The sequence below is a fragment of the Nanorana parkeri genome, unplaced genomic scaffold (assembly GCF_000935625.1).
Source record: "Nanorana parkeri isolate BGI_ZX_2015 unplaced genomic scaffold, ASM93562v1 scaffold38, whole genome shotgun sequence".
In the NCBI taxonomy this organism is placed as follows: Eukaryota; Metazoa; Chordata; class Amphibia; order Anura; family Dicroglossidae; genus Nanorana; species Nanorana parkeri.
The window spans coordinates 1,997,884-2,023,734 of NW_017306306.1; the positions used below are offsets into that span (position 1 = coordinate 1,997,884).

At 42.7% G+C, this 25,851-nt stretch overlaps 1 protein-coding gene across 1 annotated transcript in view; it reads right to left on the reverse strand.

The window, feature by feature from the left end:
• Positions 1-25,851, reverse strand: part of PDZD2 (PDZ domain containing 2) — a 225,021-nt gene that overhangs the window by 77,813 nt on the left and 121,357 nt on the right. The window contains exons 3-7 of the mRNA XM_018570275.1: positions 24,465-24,607; positions 23,600-23,732; positions 20,959-21,120; positions 5,058-5,169; positions 3,606-3,751 (exon numbers count right to left, since the gene is read on the reverse strand). Coding sequence (XP_018425777.1) covers positions 3,606-3,751; positions 5,058-5,169; positions 20,959-21,120; positions 23,600-23,732; positions 24,465-24,607 — 696 coding nt within the window. The remainder of the gene's footprint in view (positions 1-3,605; positions 3,752-5,057; positions 5,170-20,958; positions 21,121-23,599; positions 23,733-24,464; positions 24,608-25,851) is intronic.

Here is a 25,851-nt window from a genome sequence, read left to right on the forward strand (position 1 = left end):
TGGAGGACGCACGGAGTGGTATACATGGTCATACGCGGCTTTGTGGCAAATGCTTGCCAAACTCATCCACTGAATTCAATGGAACCACGCAATGATGTTTGGTGCATGGTTGCAGTGTGGTATTTTCATTATTATTATTATTACACAGTATTTATATAGCGCCAACAGTTTGCACAGCGCTTTGTAATGTCTTCCTTATATTGTAATCACAATACGATTCTTGACAAGATGGTAAGGAGGGCCCTGCCCATGAGGGCTTACAATCTAAAAGGGAGGGGCAAGTGATATGTGAGGAGGTAGCTGTGTGGGGAAGAATTGTTTGAGAATGTGATGGTAGAGCAGTTAGGTTGAGGTGTGATAGGCTTCCCTGAAGAGATGAGTCTTAAGGGATTGCCTAAAGGCAGTCAAGGTGGGAGACAGACGGACAGATTGGGGTAAAGAGTTCCAGAGGATGGGAGACACTCTACAGAAGTCCTGGAGGCGAGCATGGGAGGAGTTGACAAGGGAGCTGGAAAGCAGGAGGTCTTGGGATAAGCGGAGTAGACGGTTAGGGTGATAATTTGAGACAAGGTTGGAGATTTAGCCGGGGGCAGAGTTGTAGATGGCTTTGTAAGTGATTATTAATATTTTGAATTTTATCCTCTGGGCCAGTAGAAGCCAGTGTAGGGATTGGAAGTGTAGGGATTGACAGAGGGGGGTTGCAGACACTGAACGGTTGGTTAGGTGAATGAGTCTGGCAGCTGCATTCATGATAGACTGAAGGGGGGATAGCCTGTGTAGTGGAAGGCCAATGGGGAGGGAGTTGCAATAGTCAAGACGAGAGATAACAAGTGAGTGGATGAGTAATTTTAATGTAACATTCCCCTTGCGGCATGCTTTTCTGAAACAATTAATGTACCATTCAGCTCCAGTTTGGAATCTTAAACACGTATTTTAATTCAAGGAAAAACTACTCCAATATTGGGGTTTTTAGGTATCTCAACACCACTCTGTACACAAATTGTCTAAAAAAACAAAAAATTATAAAAATAGATTTTATTGGTACATAAAAAATGTCATGATACACATAAAGTGTATAAAAAGGCAATCTCAAATCTTACACTGCTGATATACAGTTATGAGGCTGTAGGCACCGGAGTGCCTAGGGACCCTCACATACTAGGAGGTGCACTGTTGCATATGGCACTGAAATCCAAGGTGTCTACTGGTGTTGGACGCTATGGTAGAGGTGATGTCACTCCACCTGACATGTGCTAAACCCAAACACTGTCACATAGGAGGAGGTCACATGCTCCATCAGATGTGACCTCCGTGTTGTCAGCTCCAACAGAGGTTGGAGCTTGCCATGTGTTGTTAGCTGCAATAGAGGAAGGAATGGAGAGGGAAGGTAAGGTCAATTGTAACAGATGCGGGAAAGGGGGTAAGGGGCTGGTCTTTACAAAAGCATGGTCTCTTTCTCCTGAATAGTCAAGGTGACAGTGTTGCTTAGAGCTCACAGCAGCCTTAGTAGGAAAGCAGTGCATGCATTATGACTACATACTTTTTATGATAAGTCGTACACTTACTACATGAAATCTGAAAGACTGTGGAACTCAGTACGTAACTGAATTTGAAAAGCCCAAAGCAAAGTTATATACTGTATACAGTTTATCTAAATAAAATGTATAAGCACATTTGAAGCATATATGAGTTCTGGATATCATAGGTACAGTTTCTTCTCATGGGCTTCTTTTGCTCAGAATGTTTGGTACAGTTCTCAAACCCGGTTTTATAAATGCAGGAAAACTTTTGGATGAAATACATGACTTACACAGCAACGATGAGGATGGATGCAAAAAAAATGAGATCAAGTTAATAAGTGATGATGAGAAACGTGGTCAGATGGTCAAAAAAAAAAAGAACATGTTAGATGACTTCAAATTACGAAAAGACCAGAAAACAAACATTAAAAAAAGTCATTTGTATTCATATTTATGTTCAGCCCAATTTTTAAGTAGATCTAAACCCTAACCAGGTGACATTTAGTTCATTAAAGCACTGTGGGGGGAATTTATCAATACTGGAGCAGGCAAAATCTGGAGCAGATGTGCATTGCAACCAATCAGCTTCTCTCTTCAGTTTGTTCAGTTAAGATTTGAAAATGAAAAAGAGAAGCTGATTGGTTGCCATACACAGCTCCTCCAGATTTTGTCTGCTCCAGTCTTGATCAATTCCCCTCTGTATATATATATATATATAAACAATTTCCATGTTTTTTTATCTTTTTTCCCTGTATCAGTGCTGATCATTTGCTCCGGCCTCTTTTAGCAGCAGTAAGTCAGATAGAGCCTACCTCATTTCCTGGGCGTCTTCCTATCTACATTCACTCGCTTCAATGGCGGCTGCACTATATTGCTCTGGACCAGCTTCCTGATGGTGGCAACTGTGGGCCATGGATAAGCCACGTTTATCAGAATGGCCACTGATAGTATCCAGCAGGGCTGCATGTGACAGGGTCACAATGTAGAAGCACAACTAGGAGACAGCTGTTGCCCCATAACAGGGAGTGCCCGAATGAGAACCTTCATGGTAGGATCACCAAGTAATATTTAAAGCTGAAGTTTATTCTGTTGATATTTTTAATTATCTGGTTCCTCCTTCTGCCTTCAGCCCAAAAAAATTACATTGTGTAAACACTGGGTCTCTGTGTTCTCTGAAGACAGTTCATGGCTGACGGGAGGGTTGTTAAACTTTCTGAAAACCTCACAGCCCCCCTGCCTCCGGACTCCTCCCACAACCCCATAGCCCTAATGCAAGCAGTGGGCTGTTTTTCGGGAGCAGTTATCCAAATATCAAAATACTTTGATGGGTGGGTGTCAGTCTGCAGGAGTGGATGTTCCTAGACATTCATGCATTTGCAGGACAACTGTCTTAAGCAATGCCCACATGTGATTATGAGCCTCCATGACTTACAACAAATGAAATGCAATGAATGAAAGGGACGGGTCAGGTACAGTCAGACTTGTAAAGAAAGGGTTATATAATGCTGGACATCCTACCAGCCAGGAAATGAGGGGGCTCTATCTGACTTCTAATGCACATTGTGAGAAGCTCACAGAGTGCAGTAATATCAGAGTAAGCCATTCCAATCCAGAGAGGAGCTGGTACCACTGTGCAAGACTGAAGGGGAGGCCAGAGTTCAACTTTAATTAAAAGTTGCAGATTTAAAAAGACTGAAAATGTCTATTGAAATGACAATAACATGTTAAAGCTCATATTAAGTTTTATTAATTGGGTTTAGATTTTTCATTAAGATTGAGGCTTTACATGAATCATTAAGACACATGTCAGTATTACCAAATCACATTGATATTACTTTCTCTCCGAGAATACATCATTGCTGCTCCAGAGCTCGCTCATGCAACCTACAGTATAGCCTTAAAGGGTATGTTCATTTTCGAAGGTGAATTTGAGAAAATGGAATAACCTGCTCAAATCTGGCCCCTCTCCCAACCACGCTCTACCCGGCATAGCAACATACGCAACTCACAAAAAGAAACTTTGAAAGGGACTGCATTAATGTCTAACGACATCCATTTTAGAAGTATTGGGTGCTGGATTCTAACCTGCCGGGCTGTGGAGTCCAGCTGTTGTGGCAGTGAGTGTTTCCGTCCCCCATGTGGCATTTTGTCTCCTCTATCAATATAGGTGTCTCCATTGGCCACTGCCAGCTCATCGTCCTCACCCACTGATTCCAACCGGCTGCCACTTCCTGCAAAACACAGATTGGTGTTATTATCAAGTTGTTTCTCCAACTGGGCAAACCAGAAGAGTCTAACCCCGGACTCCCTTTGCTGCATTTCTCCACCACTCCATTGATTTGAGAGAGTCCTTAGCAGAATACCCGATGCTTCTGTTTATGAGGGAGCATGTGAGATCCTTCCAGGATGCAGTGCTCAAGCCTGAACAGCCAAGTCTAATACTGTCACATGATGGAGAGACCTCATTAACCCGGTGAAAGTTCCTACACCACCTGACATGGAGCCTACACAGGGTTTGACTCCTGGCTTCAACAGGGGGTAGAGTGTCAGGGGAGCATGGTGGAGGTTAGTATAAGTGGGCAGGGTGGTAGTTTTTCAAGACACTCTGTCTCTCTAAATGGGAAAAGTAACAGAGTTCCTTTAAAGCGAGTATGTGACCAAACTATTACCAAAACACTACTGTATTTACATATTTCAAACAAATAGTAAAATGCCTTTTCAACAAGTGTTCATTCACCTCTGTAGCTGTAGGCACTGAAAGCATTTTGTTATATCTGTTCGATAAGTGCACAAAAAATACCTATTGACCCGTCAGAAAATCACAGCTGCCCCACGTCCTGTTCACTCAGTCTGTTGTCATCTGAATACCGTGTTTCCCCGAAAGTAAGACATCCCCCGAAAATAAGACCTAGCGCTATCTTCGGGGATGTCTGTAATATAAGACCTACCCCGAAAATAAGACCTAGTTCGGGGTAGGTCTTATATTACAGACATCCCCCGAAAATAAGACCTAGTGTCTTATTTCGTGCAAAAAAAAAATAAGACACTGTCTTATTTTCGGGGAAACACGGTAAGTGTAATCAGCCCTCCCATTTTTTATCTTGGGCTACAAAACACATTACCTCCTAGTCAGGGAGATGAGGAGAGTAGGAGGGATTTCTGTATTTTACCAAGAGACAGCTGGGCTAGGCTGACACCAATTCATGGGATTTCAGTCCAGAAAAGGCACTGTGTTTTCAGAGCACATGGGGAAATGAGGAGCTTAGTGCATTTCTGGCAGATCAACAGGCATTTGTCTATATTTGTGGGGGTTTTAAGGGGTAAATGTGCATGCATTTCAGAGATATACTGTAAAGTTTTTTCAATTTTTCTTCTTTTGCGATTTGTTAGTTTAATGGCTGGTAACCATGGAAACATACACATTCCAAGTGATAAGTCATTATGGCTGCCCCTATTCAAACCCAGACTATTTACTGGCTGTGCCTCGCTACAAGTGGGTTGTACGACCTCTACTCAGGAACAGACTATGCTGGGTACCTTGTGATCGACTCCTGTACTTCAGAAGACTGTTGCCCAACGATGGACTCCGACAAGCGTTTTTGGACTCGTCTGTTGATGTCTTTTCTTGAATGTTGTCAGGTTCTGTCACCTTAAAAGAGAGGAATAATATATTGGTTATTTATCAACTTGTTCTGCACAGCAAAGCAATGCAAATGAAGTGTGAAATATTTTAAAGGGAAACAATAATGGTTGGGGTGATTTAAAAAAAAAAGTTTATAAGCTTTATGTTACATAACGGCTTCTCTCCCAACTCACTAAAGTACAAAAGCAGCTGAAGCAGGTCATCTGTCCCTGTAATAAATTCTGAATAATCACAGAGGTGCCAAACTGATGTCAATTGCACGCTACATTTGCTCATCAAAGCCCATTATCACAGGCCCTATGTCTCCATTTGCCATTCCTAGCTCATTGTCCTCACTCACTCACTGAGATATATACACTGCGTCTCAAAAAAAAAAAAATAAGTCACACACTGTAATATGATTTGGTTGGACAACCTTTAGCTTTGATTACGGCACACATTCGCCGTGACATTGTTTCGATAAGCTTATGCAATGTCACAACATTTATTTCCGTCCAGAGTTGCATTCATTTTTCACCAAGATCTTGTAGTTATGATGGGAGAGTCAGACCACTGCGTAAAGTCTTCTCTACCACATCCCAAAGGTTCCCAATGGGGTTAAGGTCTGGGCTATGTGGTGGCCAATCCATGTGTGACAATGTCTCATGCTCCCTGAACCACTCTTTCACAATCTGAGCCCGATGAATCCTGACATTATCATCTTGGAATATACCCAATGTGCCATCAGGAAAGAGAAAATCCATTGATGGAAAAACCTGATCATTCAGTGTATTCAGGTAGGCAGTTGACTTAATTTGTACCTTTTATCCACTGGAAGGCTCTGACCTATTTGCTTAGCTAAATCCAGGTGTTTTTTTTTTGGACAGGCAGTCTGTATATATACAGTATATGTGTATGTGTGTGTAAAACTAGCATACGCTACTGAGCTCTGTAAACAGTTGGAAGGGAATATTAGAAGATGTGGTGGAAAGGTTCACCTGCTGGCCATATTTCAGAGTATTCAAATGCAATATTGCAGATTTACCTTTTTTATTTTATTCCTGACCAAAATAGAAAAGGAAAATATGTATAAAATCAATATGTTCCCTTTAAGAGAAAGAGTCACTATGAGATCACAGAAAAGTTACCCACTGTCCATCCTAGCTCTGCAGTTGCTCTGAGTACTTGCTATAGGTGCATCTGTTTTCAGCAAAAAAATAAAATAAAAGTTACAAGTATTATATGTCAGTTTATAGCAAAAAAAGTTGGCTGCCAAAGAGTGCAGGTGCAGTGCAGAACCATTCCTCCTCTTTAAATAAATGGGAGATGGTGGATGTATGCAGTCATTTGATTCTGTCTATGTTGCAAGGAAAGGAAACTGATTGTATGATGATAATGTTTAAAGCTGAAGACCAGGCAAATGAAAAAAAGACACAAATAATGTAGCTCAGGTGGCTGTGCGGCTTTGCGGGTTCTATGGCGGGCTGTGTGCACTGTCAGGTGGCTGTGCAGGTTCTATGGTGGGCTGTGCAGGTTCTCAAGTGGCTGTGCGGGGACTATGGTGGGCTGTGGGGCGCTCTCAGGTGGCTGTGCAGGTTCTATGGTGGGCTGTGCGGATTCTCAGTTGGCTGTGCAGACTCTCAGGTTGGCTGTGTGGGTCTATGGAGGCCTGTGCAGTCTCACCAGGGATCCCGGTTGGTCTCAGTAGGTGCAGACAGCATAGATGCACAAGAAGGAGATCTTCTTGATTCATAGGAAGGCTGCGGGGACTTTGCTGGGGACAGGTTGCCAGCTTTTTAAAAAAACAAAGTTGAAGCTGCAGGAGAGGTGCGAAGGCCACATGAAATAGCCCGGAGGGCCCACGGGCCATGTGTTTGACAAATGTGCCTTAGAGTAAACATTTTGTTACAAATGCTTCCATCCGCATTCAATAACTTGTAGATTGCAATCATACCCCCCTCTTAAATGCCTCTTCTCCAGAGATCATAAGTGCAATGTTGGTAACCTTTCCTTAGGTTCTCCAGCCTCTTATTAATTTTGTTGCCCTTCTTTGGACCCTCCAAGGACATCCTTCCTGTGGAACCACATAGTGACAATGAGTCTGAACCATTGTTTTGTAAAGTGGTAGAAATGATTCTATATAGTCACAAGAAAACAGCCATCCAACCACAAACTTGACAGCATCTGACAAGAAACTCTAACAGGTTGCAGGGCAGATATTTGCTTTTAATAGTGAAATATGACACGTACGGTAGTTACACAGATCTATATGTCAGACGCCAGATTGTGGAAGGAGGAGGGACAGAGGGATTTGTGCCCAAAAGAGGGCCAGTTGGGAGCCATGTGTCACTACAGCAAATCTCAGCTTAGCCTTTTTTATAAGAAAATATGTAATAACTATATCACAGATAAGTCTTTATCCCAAAGTGACCGAGCAGGTCGCAATAAGCTTTTTAATGCGGTTTCCAGTTTTGCGCGTTCAAGCACATAAAACTTCCATGTGTGTGTGTGAAATATGGGCGAGTATGATAGCTGCACATTTTTCCACATTTACAGCGTGTGTAGGAAATCGAATTTTATAGGTCTGTGGCTGAATTTCACAGCCATCTCTGTTTCTGAGTCTGAAACATATGGCTATACGTTCAGAAAATAGTTGATATTTGATGAGAGAAGAGTTTCCATTGAGGAAAGTCCAGATTGTCAAGTGCTTGTCTCTTGATGACGCTAAAAACTTATGTGAGCAATAAAACACCCCTGGCTCCTGTATAACTAGAGTCTCCGTATTTGTCTGTACTGAACGTGTCAACAATCTTTATTAAAGCCCAACTCCAGACAAAACTTTTTTGTTTGTTTCATATAGAGGACAGGGAAGGCTTAGAACCTCAGCCAGTCTTTTATTGCTATTGGCATACCTGCGATATCTCTAGCTTTGGCCTGGAAGCTCTGGCTAATCAATTTAATTACCGGGTCTTTGGGTCGTCAGGCGTTACCTACAGGTCTGCTGCCAACAGCCAGAAAGGAGTAGTGACACTACCCCTAACAGTGGCTTGAGCAGCATAATGCAATGACTGCCCATTTGTTGCCCTCATATTGCAACCACCGCCCATTTGCTGCTCGTGTATTGTAACCACTGCCCATTTGCTGCTCGTGTACTGTAACCACTGCCCATTTGCTGCTCGTGTATTGTAACCACTGCCCATTTGCTGCTCGTGTATTGCAACAACTGCTCATTCGCTGCCTGCAAAATGCAACCACTGCCCATTTGCTGTCTGCGTATTGCAACCAATGACTGCATATTGCAACAATTGACCGTTTACTTCCCACATACTGCAACGATTTCCAGATAGGTGCCCCCTTTGTTGTAACGATTGGCTACATGTTATAACTACTGCCCATTTGCAGTCCATATATTGTTAGAATTTACAATACATGGATTACAAATGCACCTCCATTGATACAGCAAATATTAATGCACAAAAAATTGTTGGTTAAACCTACAAATGTTTTTTCACCACTCCATTTTTCAAAATAACACATTAAAAAGTTTTGCATGGAAGGATAAGTGTACACTGACAAAAGTAGTCACATAGCACGTTTTGTTCAAGTCGTCCATACACCAGACCAAAAAGAGGGACAACTAAGGTGGCAGAGGGGCTAGGTTCTAAAAGAGGGACAGTCCTTCATAATGAAGAACAGTTCGGAACTGTGTTAGCGGAGTCAGAAAGCCATACTGGAGAGCTCAAGGCTCCCCATTCACACATAAGCATGAAGTGAGTTCAGGTGAGTTTAAAGGGTTTTATATCTGCACATTTTTCAGGCTTCAGCATTTTTGATTCATCCAATAGAAATCTAGTTACTAGGAGGAGAAGACGCAAGAGACACACGTTATGCTCATTTTTCAGGAGCTTCCACTGAAGTCTAAGGGGCCAAAAAAAAAGCACGAATGCTACCCGGAAAAAAAGCTCATGTACTTTCTCAAGCTTCATGCCACAAGTGACACAGCGCTCATGTGTGAACAGACACCATAGAAAATGATGGTATTGTTCATGTCAAGCATTCAGGAAACACGCAAGGTGTGAACGGGGGCTGAGGGCAGCTAACACAGGAGACTAAAACATATATTCTAGCTACACAATCGTCAAATATCCCATTTTCTGCTCATGGACACATTTATTAGACCAGGCCTGGAGAAATCCCAGGAGCCAGGTCTCCAAGGCTCCTTAAGGCTGGGTTCATACTTGGGCGTTTGTAATATGCGCGTTTGACGCGTGTTTTGGGCCGTGCGTTTACGAGGGCCATCCAGCTGTATCCTAATGGATACACGTGGAAAATACACCCCAAAAAAGCTCCTGTACTGCTATGGGCGTAGGGCGTTTTTCAGCGCGTTCCTACGCGCTGAAATACGCCCAGGTGGGAACCATGCCCATAGGAAATAATGGGATTTCACTTGCTGGGCGTTTTACAGCTCGTCGATCAGCGCTGTAAAACGCCCAGGTGTGAACCAGGGCTAATAATTATAGCTGACACCTAACATTTGAGGTTGCTGTCAATGGTGCTGGAAACTAAGAAAAAAAATCCTGCTGGCTCCTGGATTGGACTGACTGGCACCTGAATTCAAAATTAAATTTGCCAAGCTTTGCATTTGACATTATTTCATGTGTAGTCATTTTTTTGGTATACAAGTCCTTTAATTTGAAGGCGAAGATATTGCAGTTCGATGTCTGTGTTCTATCAGTGATATACTTGGCAGTAAGGGACTAAAAGGAAATAATTGTCTCTATTCGACTGCTGTGAAACACAACACATTGATTAGCATGACAAACGGCTGCTCTTCAGATATGATTTAAGCAGCACCGAGTCTACTAACAATGTGCATTACAGGCATCACATTTATCAAAACCGAGTTGGTTTCCTTTGAAAAACAAGCAAACGTCAGCCTGTCTTCTTCTACAGCATTGTCCTCTAGGCCTCTCTGGCCCGCGTTCCTCAGAGACAACTCACAGGATTCTGAAGCGTCTTTCCGGTGTTGTTTTGAACTGCAAATTTTTCAAGTAGCGCAGTGTCCCAGCTGTCTCTGTGGAGGTTTCCTGGAGCTCTGTGTTTCTACATGCTGGTCAGTGAGCAGGATGACAGGACTGTTCTGTCTGCACACTGACCCGACAATGGCTGTCTAGATGAATCAGCCAAGGGACTGAACAGCTGCTGTAAAAACTATTTGTGCCGGCCCTTTGGATTCTGTAACCCTTAAAGTGACTGTTACATTAGTCATATCAAACTGTAAGACTGGCTTATCTTCTGTCTGAGGTCGGTGCTGATAAATAGCATGCCAACTGCCCTAGTCCATACATATAGCCCAATATATACCTCAGATCAACCAGCAGCCATTGCTTCTCCATGACTAGGTGCTCTTCATTCTTCCAAAACCTTTGAAAAACTGCCATGTAACAAATATGCTAAAATAACATGAAAAATAACCAACTGGTAATTTTAAGAAAGGTTTTGGGCTTAGACAGGTGCATTTGACCTGCAGATGACATTCACGACTCATCCAAGTAGCTTCTTCTCAGGAACATAGTCCAGCATTTATAACCACACAGGTAACTCAAATATTGCTTGTTCAACAACATGATGGGAGGTGTGGGAGTTTGTAAAAACACCCAGTTCTAAGTTACATAATCCAATCATTATTGTGCCATGAAATGCTTCAAGGCAGAGGCTGATTAATTAACATAACCAGGGGCAGTAAACGTTGTAAAACCACAATCATAATTCAGTCACCCTGGTGCCATGGAGTCTGGGAAAGGTGTTACTTATTTGAGTGATATGGCGAAGGGTGCAAAATATTGTCAAATTTCCAGGATGTTAAAAATAGGTGGGTGACACATAGTTGCCCTTCCGGGTAAAAATACCGGTGTATGATCCTAACACTCAGCTATACTAAGGAAGCCACTTGGACACATATTCAGTATTACTAAACAAGTCTTGTTAAATGTGACCTAGGCCTTGTTCAGATGGGCAGTAGACATGTGCGATTCGTTTCGTTACGAATCGAAATTCGTACGAATTTTCCTGAAATTCGTAAATTCGGAAGCATCCGAAATCCGAATTGCAGTTTCCGAATTATATCCGAAATACGAAATTCCGTTAACGAATTTCGGATCCGAATTTCTTTGAAACAGGAACTAATATTACCCCTGTAAATGAGGTTGAACAACATGACAAGATTTTTTTTTTAATCCGAAATACGGATCCGCTGCTGCTGAGAGTTACATTACAGTACACAGGCAGGAAATACGAAATTCCGTTGACGAACATTCGTTATATTGAAATTAAAAAGCAAAGTACATTTATATTGGAGTTGATGGTAGTTTTTTTTAAAATACGAAATTCGGATACGGAATCCGTTAACGGAATTCGTATTTCGTTTTGGTTGACCAATCAGAGGTTTTCTCTTCTGCTGCTGAGAGTTGCATTACAATACAGGCAGGAAATACGAAATTCCGTTGACGTATTTTCGTTCCGTTACGAACATTCGTTATATATTGAAGTTAAAAAGCAAAGTACATTTATATTGGAGTTGATGGTAGTTTTTTTTAAATCTGAAATACGAAATCTGTTAACGGAATTCGTATTTCGGATAAAAAAACAACTACCACATCGACTCCAATATTAACAAAGGTATTTTTGCTTTTTGACTTCATCATAACGAATGTTCGTAAAGTTACGAAAATGTGCCGAAACTAACGAAAATTCGTATTTCGTACGAATCCGAATTGAGTTTCGGATACGAATTACGAAATACGAAATAACGGATATTCCGAAACGGAACAAATTTTTTGACAGCACACAACTCTAATGGGCAGCCGGGACCCTGACTGCCCACCTAAAACTTAAGATGGATGCCAATCGGGCTTGTACATGTTACAGCCACAGCAGATTTTAAACAGTACCAAATGTGACCATTGCAGTCAATAGTGCCCACGCTGGCTGACATCATTATGTCAGCCAACATTTCCAGCCCATTTGTTCACATTCATCTCCCGGCTGGGAAATCTCCCTGCTGGCAGCTGAACGGGGCTGGGGATGTATAACTGGTTGCAAGGACGCTGGTGGTCCAGCAACCAATGAACGGGAAGTACATTCTGGGAAGTACAATCTCTCTCTATGCCAGATCAGAATTAGTTTTAATTACCGCAATTCCTTTTGAACCCGTCATAGCCGTAGTGGCGCAATCAACTTCCTGAATCTGTCACAAGTGTCAGTAAAACTACTAAACCTGGAGACAGGGCCTGAGTTTGGCAGAGGAACTTCTAAAGGTAAATATTGCCGAGGAGTGGCGCAAAGCTCTTATTGAATTCCCTATGTTATTCATCAGTCAGTTTAATGCAACCCGTTCACTGTTTAGGAGAGACTTTAAAATCCAAATGAAATTGCCCCTTTCATGGGAAAAAAGTAAACGGTCTATTGCAGCTGTGCACTTTCACATATCGGAGCGTGTGGCGAGATGACTAAGTTTGGCAGATCTGAAATACATATTATGAACACCCCAGACAGTGTTCCCATTCTCCTCCTTCCCGTTCTGCACAGATGAGCTAAGTTCAATAACACAGAACATTAGACGTTACGCTGTGATAGAGATTAGAACATTAATGACGATGATCGATTTCAGAAATCAGCAATGGAACAGCAATTCCCAGCTAATTGACCATGATAACATGTACACGTGCAAATCGTCAGCGCCATGAGGATTAGATAGCTCCTATGAGAGTATGTTTAATTAAAGTATGGTATTTATGCTTAATTTATCACCACTATGGAAGGTGTAATACATTTGCCAATAATTTTCAGTTAAAATAAGTCATGATCGGCTCAGAAATTCCATGAGAAGACGTGACGGAGTATGTTGAAATCTATTCCACAGATGTTGAATTTTCATCAGTTAATGTGCTGTAGGCAATCTGCAGGATACAGTAAAAGCTCTCAAGCTACGGGAAATGAGATATGGACACGCCTAAAGCATGTGGATGAGGCTCATATACAATCAAATTGTTTTAGCAGTACGCTTAGTATATTAAAGGCATAGTCTACCTATGCCTATTAATAAATGCACTTATATTATTTAAAACATATAAAATTCTTTAATAAGTTGTAAATTCAGATAATAAAAGGAAACAAAAACACTGATGCTTTCCATGTGCCAATACATTTCATTAAGACATATTAAAGTTAACCAGGAGTGAAATGATTTGACTATTCTTAACAAGCCGCAAATTAGCTTTTATAACAAGCCATCACTGACCTCTGTAAATGCAGGCACTGTGGAGTGATTCATCATCAAAGATCACAAAAGAGACTATGATGTCTAATTGTAGTGATTTCTGAGCAGCTTACCGCAACGGTTTGTTTACATTACAAGGTTGCCAAGACCCTCCAGCCAAAAGAAGGAAAGGGGAGATGCTATATCACTGCCTCTGTTGTAAAAGTTTGAGGATTAATTGATCCACAGTGTTTGCAGTTAGAGAGGCCAGTGAGAGCTCTTAATCCATCTCTCCCCCGGTCCATTTCTTCCCTAATCCACCCATATCGCATCCATTTCTCCCTTCCTCTATCCATCTCTCCCCTACATCCAGCGTCATCCCTATAATGAGGCAGCCTGAGGCTATTGCCTCAGGCAGCATCTTGTTGGGGGGAGCAGGCAGAGCAGCATGGCCGCTTTGCTGCACAATGTTTGCAGTGTGCCCGCCATCCCCTTACCAGCCAGAGCGTTCTAGGGCCATACACATCTCTCCGTCCAGCTCTTAGCAACCTGAGAGGCTCTTGCTGTCATCCTGCGAGCTCCTGGCAACCAGTGATGTCACTGGTTGCCAGGACGCCACTTACCACCACTGCATCAGGCGGCAAAAAAACTAGGGACACCCCTGCCTACATCTATCAGTCTTTCCATCACTCCCCCATCTATCCATCCCCCTATCCCGCCCCCATCCATCAATCTTTCCCTTCATACACTCATCTCTCTATCTTCATTCAACTTATCATCTATTTATCTAACTCACCATTTAATCATGTAGCCATCTATCTTTGTATCTAACTGCCATATTATAATTACATGCACATAGTATATATATGATATGAAAATATTTTCTATTCAGCATATTAACTTTCAAATTAATGAGATTGGAAGCAGATGTAAATGAAAAAGTGCAGTCTGTAATCTGTGGTGGATGGGAAATAATCCTACAGCCCTCGTCTGAACAATGACAGCAAACAACCCACGGCCTTTCTAGGTGAAAGTTCTTGTTGCCGTGCTAAATAAGTTATGGCATAAATTATACATGCAAATGAAGCCTAAGATGCGTGCCAATTCTTCCCCATGAATAATGCCGCTTGTGTTTTATTTATCACGCTTATATCTAAAAGTGTGCATGGAAAAAAGCAACAGGCACCACGTATGAAAGGGAGACTGGGAGCAGTTTCGGGAAAGGGAGCAGTTTCGGGAAACAGGGATTGAAGGGTTCATATCAGGGCTGTAGCTACCATGGGGCGAGTGAGGCACTCGCCTCAGGTGCAGCTGAGAGGGGGCACAGCCAGGGCCAGTCTGGTGGCGCCCCCTTGCTCCTGTTGCCATGGTGACAACTCAGGTGGTCAACTCAGCAGGGAGAAGAGGGGCCGCACAGGCTCCAGCTTCTCCTCGGATCCCTGCTGTTCTCCCCCGCCTGTATGGGCAGAGGCAGAGGGGATCCATTGAGAAATGGAGCACTGCAGCAGGCGGGGGGACGGAGCAGGGAGCTGTCATTCAGGACGGCCAAGCTGTTAGTAGAGAGAGAGCCGCTCAGCCCGGATCTGACAGCCGGCGTCTCTTTCTCTCCTCACTACTGAAGTGACAGCACTCCCTCCTCCGCCCCCTTCCCGCTGGCTTCCGCGCTTCCTCCTCTGCCCCCCCCCGCCCTGCTGGCTTCAGTGCTCGCGATGGCAGAGCAGAGGATCGGTAAATATATGTGATATTTACCAATCCTCTTTGTGCAGAGCAAACATTAGAATGATTAGCTGACCACTCCAGTGTTTGTGACTTACTGTTTTGTTTATCTAAAGCAGAATAATGACTTTGGGTCTGCTGGTTTATGGGTCTCTCCCTGTTCTAAGAATCCCCTCTGAAATGCTTACCAGTCAGCAAGAGAGGGTTCAGGTTGGGTTCCACCATAACCGAGACTCCAAGAGGTAAACCCATGGTGGAGTTTGTAGCTTCACCACAGTTGGAGTGCCTAGGTTGCCTACCCCTGGATCTTCTGTGTTGCCTAGAATGAGTTCCTGTGAAAGTCAAATTCACACTCTAACAGCTCTTACTTAATGAAAACACTCTCCATATGCAGATGTTAAACTTCTTTTCTTCCAGGCACAAAGAGTGGACGCTTGCCATTTGCACGACCTTAAGGTGAACAACTTTGTACCATGTAAAGTTTTCTATATGGTGCACTTAAGTGTTTTAAATAGTAGAGGTGCACCGAAATGAAAATGTGAAAACCAAAACAAAACCGAAATGAAAAAAAAGAAAATGTCACACACAGGCTCCTTTCCCTTGCAAGGTCCTATGGAGCCACCCCTAAAACAGCATATCAGGACCAGCGCTCAGGGGACCAGCTGATTCTGCAGGAAAATACAACTTTTAAACATCAAGCATCAGCATCCATTGTAATCTGATAAAATCAGCTACAACTGAAACTTAAATAAACACCCTTCACAAATGTGAGCAATTCAAACTAAGCGTGCGAGGAAATTAAAAAAAACCACCCAAGCAGAAATAACCTTCAGTGAGAAGCACATGTCAAAACAATCAGTAGATCCAGAGATGTAGAATTGCAAATATAGAATTACATATTCTTTGGCAGTCTAAACCGTAAGCATACAGTATACATTTCAACAGGACATTTATCTGTTTGCCTGAAGATCTCATTTAAATATTCGGAGTCCTCCACAAAGCAAACAGGCAAAACAGCCTAATATACAGTATATTGAAATGCAAAAAGCCCCGTCCTTCCCACACACACACACCCAAAACAACTGTCATTCTACTGCAGTTAGATGACCTTTTAGAAAAAAAACGAATGTCATGTGTCATGGCATATCTAGCAAAAGAACACCGGCTTCACTTGCCGAGACAGCCTGGCTTCCTGACCAATTTAGGAAGCTGGGCTGAGAGTCATGAGCTGCCGTCTGGCTTCCTGATTGGTTAGGAAGCCGGCTTCACTTGATCCTCGGCAGCCTGGCTTCCTAACCAATCATGGAGGCTGGGCAGCACATAATGACTCGCCTCCCGGCTTCCTGATTGGCTAGGAATCCAGTTTCACTTGTGGGTAAGCAGCCTGGCTACCTAACCATTCAGGAAGCTGACCTCCCGACTTCCTGATTGGCTAGGAAGCCAGCTTCAATTGTTCCTATGTAGCCTTGCTTCCTGACCAATAAGCAACGAGTTAAGCCGGCTTCCTAGCCAATCAGGAAGCCGGGAGGCTAGTCATAACCCACCGCCCGGCTTCCTGATGGGAAAAGAAGCCGGCTCCATGCTCCCTCGACACTTGCGGTCAGAGGGAGATCTCCCTCTGAGCAGAAGTTCTAGCATCAGAGGCAAGTATCGGAGCATTTGGGCGAGTACAGACAATACAATATATTAAACACACCATGCATATAAAGTGCAATAAAATGCTAAAGTGCAAACTTCATATAGTGCAAGTTCATTTTTCTTCTGGTAGTCCCAGTATGCAAAAAATATGTTTTAATAAACAATCTCTCTACTCAGTCTGCCCCCTTACACACGTGCCCCCACTCAGCGGGTTCACTGACCAAAAGACAATGACCCACTGTCAGAATAGGGTCAAACTGCGCTTTTTATAAAAGCCGATGCAATCACAGGGCATTCCACTTCAGTATGTTTTGTCAGTATATTGTATGTTATGTATTTATCTGAACACCTCCCTTTCACATGATGGCAGGTTTCACTGACCACCAGCAAGGCATGGAGGAAAAGTCAATGTTTGCATACATGTTCTCATGGTTTCTTTCCCCAATGTGACATTTTTAGGGACCCGTGTAGTCCCAAAGTAAGCCGGCCGACAACCCGACAATGCTAAACCACTGCCTCATAATTAGCAGGGGCGAGGTCAGCCTGCCATGCACATTCCCTAAAGCAGAACTCCGGGCACAAATGTTATTAACCCTTGGAGTGGGACTACCCCGCACTGCAAGGGTTAACTGCTTGGTTTTTTTTCTAGTTAAAAAAAAAAAAAGTTATACGCACCCCATCCTCAGAGCTGGCCTTGCTCCCCCTCCTCTGTAGCGGTCTAAGGTCCCTGAGCCATCACGTTCTATACCACCTATCTTATAGACCAGTTAGGAAGCCCGATGGACACCTGAAAGGAAAACTCTGGGCACAGATTTTATTAACCCTTGCAGTGGGGCCACCCCCCCTAACTGCAAGGGTTAGCTGTTAATTTTTGTGTATAGGACGTGAGGACGCCAAGTTCTTCTTTCAGGTGTCCATTGGGCTTCCTATCTGGTCTATCAGATAAGTAGTCTAACACAAGGAAAGAGCTTGCATGGCAGACCGACAACCTTGCTGCTCACTACGAGACAGTAACTTAAAGGAGAACTATGAGGTGAGTGATTTTCACTCATCCTCATAGTTTTAGCCGACCTGTGACAATGAAACTGTCACAGGTCGGCTCAGTAGATCGGGAAGTGAGCGAGCACATCCCGGCGCTCGCTCACTTCTCGGTCCTGTCCCTGCAGAGAGCCATGACAGGGGAGGGACTGGATTCCCCCCTCCCCTGTCCAATCCTCTAGCGCTGACTGGCGGAACAGACTGAGCCGTCACTCACGCAGCTGGGTGTATTCAGACAGTATTGTCCGTTCCGGCTGCGGCGTCTCAGTATAGCGTAAGCGTAGTTTGTGTCCTCCCGTTACCCTTAGGAGAACTATGGGGAAAAGCACTGACCCCATAGTTCTCCTTTAACATTGTCAGTCTGCAACAGGAAGTGATGTTACTGGCAGGATATCCACGTAAGAAACTTTGCAACAAATTCACAAAAAAAAAAAAGATTTATTTTAGAAAACTGTATACAGGCGACCCCCGCGAAGTCGCGGTTCAGAGTTTGCGGCCTTAGTCGTTCGTGGATTTTTCCCATATAGTGGTAACATCGGTATTTTACATGCTAGCACTGCGGGAGACATAGCAGTACAGTACTGTACAGCAGGGCTCAAAATTTCAAGTCCTGAGCTACTAGCCAGGCCTTAAGAGTTACTCGCCACCAGTTGCCCCATCTAACCCCAACCCTGCCTCGGCCTTAACTATATATTTAGGGTTTAAACTATAAAAATAAAGCATTCAAAATTTGCGTTTTTTCACAATTCGCAGTGCCCTATGAATATAACCCCTGCAAATTTTGGGGTTTGACTGTACAGTGATGAGTAAAGCCACAAATATATATATTGCAGGGTCGGGCATTTTCTCGAATCCTTTAATGGCATAATCATGAATTTACAGAGAGAATATCACAGTAAATGTATGGCCTGTTATGGGAAGCTGGGGAAATGTTATGGAACAGATTTCACGCAAGAGCTAGGCAGACAAAAGTTGCCTAAACCGGCTAAACACTAATGTGGTTAGAAATGAGATGTCATAAAAGAGTAATCAAACGTGAAAAAATTCCCATTCCGACAAACCGAGAACATTACTGCTGCAACATGTCTCTCTTTGAGCTGCTGGTAATGGCCCATTGTTACAGCTAGAGGGGATTTTTGCAGGAATGTCAAGTCTTGGCAGTCGCCACATTCACACTGTGCTGTGACCTGAAACAGCAAACTATAAGCTAGATTTCAGATCTAGGAGAGGAGTGGAACGGCATTAGTCATAAAACAAACAAAGGATTAATGTACTCTTGTGAGTAAGGCGTTTTATTAATGGCTTAATATAAAAATAAAGCACTAAGTAGCAAATCCAGCATGGTCACTATTAAAAAGTCAGATCCTGTTCTTGGTTTGGGTCTGAAGTGACTCCGAAGTCACCAAAAACATTTTTTTTTAAATCCTCTGCAAAAGAAGAGTTTAAAAGAAAAAAAACACCAATCCTTTGGGCAGTGACTCTGATTTAAGATCTTTTGCATACAAGGCATAGAAAATGTCACACTCCTGAGATGCTTGGATGTCTGTGTCCCCTAGTGCGCACCATGGTTCCATCCACCAACCATTACGTCACTTCTGTGTCCTACTGTGTTGCAGACAAGTGTCATTTTACACAGGAGTGGCGCTTAATGTGTAATTGCTCCTGATGTGTAACTGACAGTTGCTCCTGATGTACTGCATTTGCCGGTTGTCATTAGGGCTGCAACCAACTAATCAATGAGAATAGTTATCAACTATTCTCATTATCGATTAGCTGGTTGGATCCCCTAGGTCTCTCCTCCACGCTGGGAAGAGGGCGCAGCAAGAAGTGGGTGGGTGCAATAGCCAGCCTGCTATTGCAATTTGAAATGGCCAATAGCAGGCTGGCTATTGCACCAGCCCACTACCTGCTGGATTCAGCTGCCGTCTGAGGAATCTTACCGGCAGCTGCCATTCCCTGGCTGAAGCTAATCAAGTGCCATGTGCTTGCAATACAATTATTTTTTTTTAAATGTATAAAAAGGTGGGGAAAAAATAAATTTTCAGTTTCGGCCTGAAAAATTCTGCTGCAGGAGGTGCGTTGCAGTGCCATCCATTTCACTCCAAACGCGCCTCCCACCCACAGTGTGATCGCCCACACTGGAACATACGGTACCGCAATGCAGTGCGTTCCAGTGCAGTGCGATTGCAAAAAAATGTGCATGCAGTTTTATTATGAAGTGAACTTTGTTTGTAACACTGCATTTGTGTATTTTATTTTAAATTAAGGATGGTATTTATTTCATTTTTTTAATCCGATCGAAAAAATAAAATCGGCCAACTAATCGATTATGAAAATGATCAGTTGTTGCAGCCCTACTGGCCAGGGAGACTAGGCCAAAAGGAAATGTACAACGGGAGTGGATAGCAGCAAACTCTGATACTACTCAGACGTGTTGGAGGCAAGCTTTTAAGTGCAGCCCAACATTTGGTTTGTAACAGCAACATTTTGGAGTTAAGCCCCAGCGCTGTCACATGAAAACCCAAACTCGGAAGTCACCTTGCTTCCTTAAGTAAATGTAGCTACGGTGGATGGGGACGATACTTATACGCAGCTGCGGTTGACGAGAATAAAGTGCACCTGTTGTCTTCTCTTGGTCAAATTAAAGGGTTCAATTTAAAGATCTAAAGAGACCTGCAATTTAGGATCGCAGTTTGTGTTTAGACCAGCAAGCATTTTTGGTGCATTGCCTGCTACGTGCATGGAAAGTCACTTTACCATAGCCGTGTCACATTAGTCCAGTGGGAACAAGCTCTTGGCTGGACAAGTTCACGGTCGTACTGTATCACGGCATAATTTCAACTCAATAAGTAATAACAAAATAAGATGCGTTTCTCATTAAAGATAATGTCAGAAATAAATTATGTTTCAGTTCTCAAAATCATATTCAATACTGACTGGGGTTTTATACCATAACCAGAACAGGATTTTCTCAGCTGCTAAGCTGACAAGTGTAATTGTCATAATGATGCTTAAAAGGTTACTGTGTATGATAAAAATATGACTTCATGTATTACAGTATTTCCTCTTCACTGTCCATTCCCACAAGACAGGAAAGTCAAATGCAATTTACTGAATAATGCTTATTTTGTGGAAGTGGAATCATGAGAAGATCTAGAGACACTTACAGCCAGTGGCTCTGCTGGACCAGTTCCGCATCCTTTCCCCTCTTCTCCATCGGGTTCCACGTTCTCCTTATTGTCAGTGTGATTGTCTTGGGCAGAGCATGCACTCACGAGATCCGGCAGACTCGTGGAAGGGTATTTGCAGAAATCAACCTCCGTTCCATCCTGAAAATAAATTATAAATTTAATTTCCTCCCTTTTTTTAAATTCCAAAACCAGCAATTTCAAACACAGAGTGAAGCAAATCAGTGAGCTGCTAAAGCTATCAAGTAAATGCTGCAGATCACTTTCACTTTTATCAATCTGGGCAAGGTAACAGTGTCAGCATATAGCCCACCACCTCAGGCTTGGCCACCTTCTTGCTGAAGCATCCCAGTCTGTCTAAACTCTGGTGTCAGATTAGACAGCTCCCCTCCCGTGACAGTGATCTTCCAAGGGGGCCTAGATTCCACAAAGTAGGGCTCCCCAGGTGCCTTCCTACACCTCAGTATATCTTCATAGCAACTTGGTATCACGAAAACCCAGCAAACCTCCTTCTCACAGCTTCTATGGTGAATCCCTGGTATAGGATCATCTTGATTGCCACAATTTCCCATTGACCCCCAAATTTGGAACAGGCTCCACTGGCCAAGTGGAAGGTCAAGTGGGCTGGTGGAGGCAGCCTAGCATGAACTTTGGAAGATGTGGTTGATATTTGCATCAAAGAGAGCCTGCATTTAAAAGTTAAGGGTTTGAGCAGGTGCATGGAGAAGCTTGCTCTAAAGACTTGGAACCACTTTGGAAGGTTAAGGTCAACTCAGATTAACCTGGACACAACTCTGTCTCTGAGAGCCAAATCAAGGGAATCCATACTAGCCCAGCCCAGGGGAATCTGATAGGGAGTAACTTGATCAACCCAGAAAAAAAGGAAACTATATTAATACACAGCAAAGGGAGGAGCCATTCCAACTCACACAAAAATGGGTGTGATGGAGATAAATCAGTTCACTGGTTGATCCTATAATTGTACCTGTGAGAGTGAGACTGACCTTACTGTAAAACATTGTCTGTTAGCTGACACTTTTAAATTACTTCAGTAGTAAATTATATAGAAAATTATAGAACTATTAAGGTATTACCACACCTTATAGTTAAACCTGTCAGATAACTGATGACAAGCATGTTGTCCTTGTCCAACACAATCAACCTATTTCCTAAGTGCTTTAAATACGATAAAGCGGAAACAAGCTATTAAAGGAGTTGTAAAAACGCCACAAATTATTTATATCTTAAGTACAATAATACAACGATGTAAGAGACGGCAAACTGTTTCTCTGCTGTATTTCTACTGGGTTTCCATTAAAGAAAAATGGACGAAGGTGAACAGAATATGCGACTGAATAAGAATAGTAACAGTGGATGCCAGGAGAGATAGAAAGGGGATCTCCCTATCAGGTACACAGACTGCAATGTAACCCAGAGATTGTAGTTCTTCTTGAACTTCTTGAAGTTTTTGTTTTAGACATATTATATGGCCAAAGGTTTGTGAACACCTAAGCATCACACCTACAGAAGCCTGTTGGAAATCACATTCTAAAATTAGGCCATTAATATGGAATTGCTACCTTAATTTTTTTTGCAGCTAAAAACAGTCTCCACTTGTCCAAGGCTTTCCACAAGACTTTGGATTGTGTCTGCGAGAATCTAAGCCCATTCAGCCAGAGGAGCATTTAGGAGGTCTCAATCAGCATTCCAATTCATCAAAGTGGTCAATAGGGTTGAGGCCAGGCCAGGCCAGGCCATTTGAGTTCCTCCACACCAATCTCATCAAACAATGTCTTTATACCTGGCTTTGTACACAAGGGTTCAGTCATATTGGAACAGAAAAGGACCTTCCCCAAACTGTTGCCACAATGCTGGAAGCAATGTAAACAATTTAGGGTGCGCGTTTTACTAAACGGAGAGCAAGGTTTTACACCCCAGTAAAGTAGACTATAACCAAAATCCTAAGATTGTAAGACCATACACAGGTATGCAAAGCCTGGGAAGGTGGGCTTTTTGGAAACAATATTAGTATAGTATAAAATAATTTATTGCAGTAGGTTAAAAACAGAATTGTATTATCATAAATATAAGACTTAATACAACGATGTGCATGATCCAGATGATAATACAGCATGTTGCAATGGCCAATGCTGGAAGCACACAATTGTCTAAAATGTCTTTGTATGCCACAAGATTAACATTACACCTCACTAGAGACACTGCTACTCAATAATTTACATACATTTGCCCATATAGTGCAGTTTTTATGGTCTGGTGTCCACAAACTTTTGGCCGTGTAGAAAGCATCACAAAACACTGGAAAATACAGTTAGTTTCTAATAATCTGATTTACAGTTTGGAGTAAATATGAATGACAGAAAAACTACAATATGATATACCTCCTAGCAGGCTCAGCCTCAAAAGTGTGGGTGACTTTTCCAAACCTGGTCAAAATGTCTAAACTGGCCTTGGCCTTAGATGGCTGTCTCCAGCTTGGTCAAAAGATGTGACAACATCATGTCTGTTGTAAAAGGCACCCACTGGCTTGTCTTTCACAGGCAATGAAAAGTCATTTTAAAAGACTAGGAAGTATAGGAGGATAGTAACATTTTGTACCTACCCTGCTGGCCACCACCAGCTGTACCAGTCCAGTTGCAGCCCGCAGTATGCCAACAGCTTCTTGATGAGAGAGGCCCACCAGTGACTGACCATTAATCATGAGGAGCTCATCTCCAGCTTTTAGCCTACTATCCCTGAAAATACAACAATGAGCATCTTATGAATAACAGTTAACAAGGAGGTAAAGCTTCAATGACATAATGGATCTACTGTTATATTTACATACACACAGCTTCTTCAAAATTATAAACCAGCCCTTTCACTTCTCAAAGTATAGTAAGCAAACAGATAAGACATTTTAGGAGGACCTTGATGTTCTCTAAAAGGCACACTGGGGGCATTGCCTGTAGGCTCCCTGCAGCTTATCTTTCCCCATTACTGACTTATCATGCCTTGTTCTGCACTTTGTCTATGTGTAGAGATAGTCATCTTGGTAGAGGAGCAGACCTTCTTTCTCATGTCAGAGCTGCCTCTCTGATGACTGGGAATATTCAAGAAGCAGGAGAGATGAAGGAGGCACAAATTATAAAATGAATGAAGCAAAGGCAGGAAGATACTTGACATGCAGGTTGTCCCATACAGCTTCTTCTCCAGCAAGCAGAACAGTGAGCAGCACAGAAGTGACATCACTAAATCTAATTTCATATCTCCTGCCTTAGATGATCTCATACTGGAGATATACACGCCTGAGAACTGTCCCTTGTGGGAAGACATAAGGTCCTTAGCATTCTGGATCCTGGGGCTTTTAACTCCAGCAGTCTCCAGCAAGCAAACAGGTTGATAGGAGAGAAAGGGAAGGTAAGTATCAACAGGAGGGATTCACATTAACAATCTTACTTTAAGAGTAGAATAGAATAATGACATACCTGTCTGCTGAGCCGCCCTCTTCTACATGGGCAACGACAATCCCATGAGGAGACCTTTTGGAACCTCGTCCACCAGTAATTTGAATCCCAAGCCCGTCTGCTCCCTTTAACATATGCATCTTCCAAATACAGCATCCTTCTCGCTATAAAAAACATAGCCATAGTTATTGTTTAAAAAAAAAAAAAGTGAGTCTTTTTAATTTCTCTTGTGCTGAGAACATGGAGACAATTATTTGGAAATCTTTAACGAAGAAATACATTTTGGTTTTAAAAGTTGGGTTTTAGAGCTTGAGGAAAGGTAAGGAGATGTGTAGAGTCAGAAGCTTTCTCCTAAGAACCTATTCTACTGACAAAAGTCAACAGGATAAACAGAGAATCCCCAGTGTGGAAACCTGCTTTGGCAACAACTGCCAAAGATAGGATTTCCATCCACTTCCTGTCTTGCCTCTTGTGCAGGAAGTGGTAAGAAACCTCAACTTTTTTCTATCCAACAATCCCACACACGTACCTCTGTAAAATCTATGGGGGTCTACTGTGCAGGCACAGCCAGCATTGAGAGGCATTCGGTGCTGAATGTAAATAAAAGCAGGAGGGCCAGGGTGCCAGATATCAGTAAGAATACATCTGTGGAGGGCATGGGCTCTGTGATGTCAGCGAAGGGGGAAGAAATAGGTGAACGTTCTCTGTAAGTGCGCTTATACTTTAACATATATTAAATCATCCAAAAACATAAGTCACCAGGGCCCTGGTTAATCTCCATATATCACAGCAATATGTGCAATATTTGTCTCTTTGTCTGATTAAGAGTCATCCCTTTCATAAAAATGTTTTGTAGCCACTCACAGCTTCAGCTGCGTAAAAATGATCTCACAAACACTTTTACAAGCAACTGTCAAGCAGTGAAAGCTTCTGAAATATTAATATGTGCCCTGTTGATTCATCTGCGGGTTACTAACAGTAATAAAATTGGTTTGATAGATTGAAGAGAAAGAGTAAAGTCACTAAAAAAAGATTACTCAGTTTTCAAGTGGATTTAAAAGACAGTCTGCTTTTTGCAAAACATTTATACATGCACCTACACCCATGAACAAAAGAATTTTTACATTTATTTATTGCATTGGAGCCTGCAAAGCATGACATCTGTGATCAGTGTATCCTGCAGATTGTTTCTCCCAGCCCTAGGTCCACCGTCCATACCAAGGTATAGGGGTGCGGACCTTTAGTTATGGGGATGGAAGAAGAAATCAATAGACTACAGGGGCGGTAATCCATGGCAGATGGGACCTGGCAGACGGGTAGTCTCTCCATTTACAGATCCTGTGAATGAATGAAGTGGCTGTGCAGATGGAGCCACACTGAATTAAAAAAAATAAAATGTATATGTATA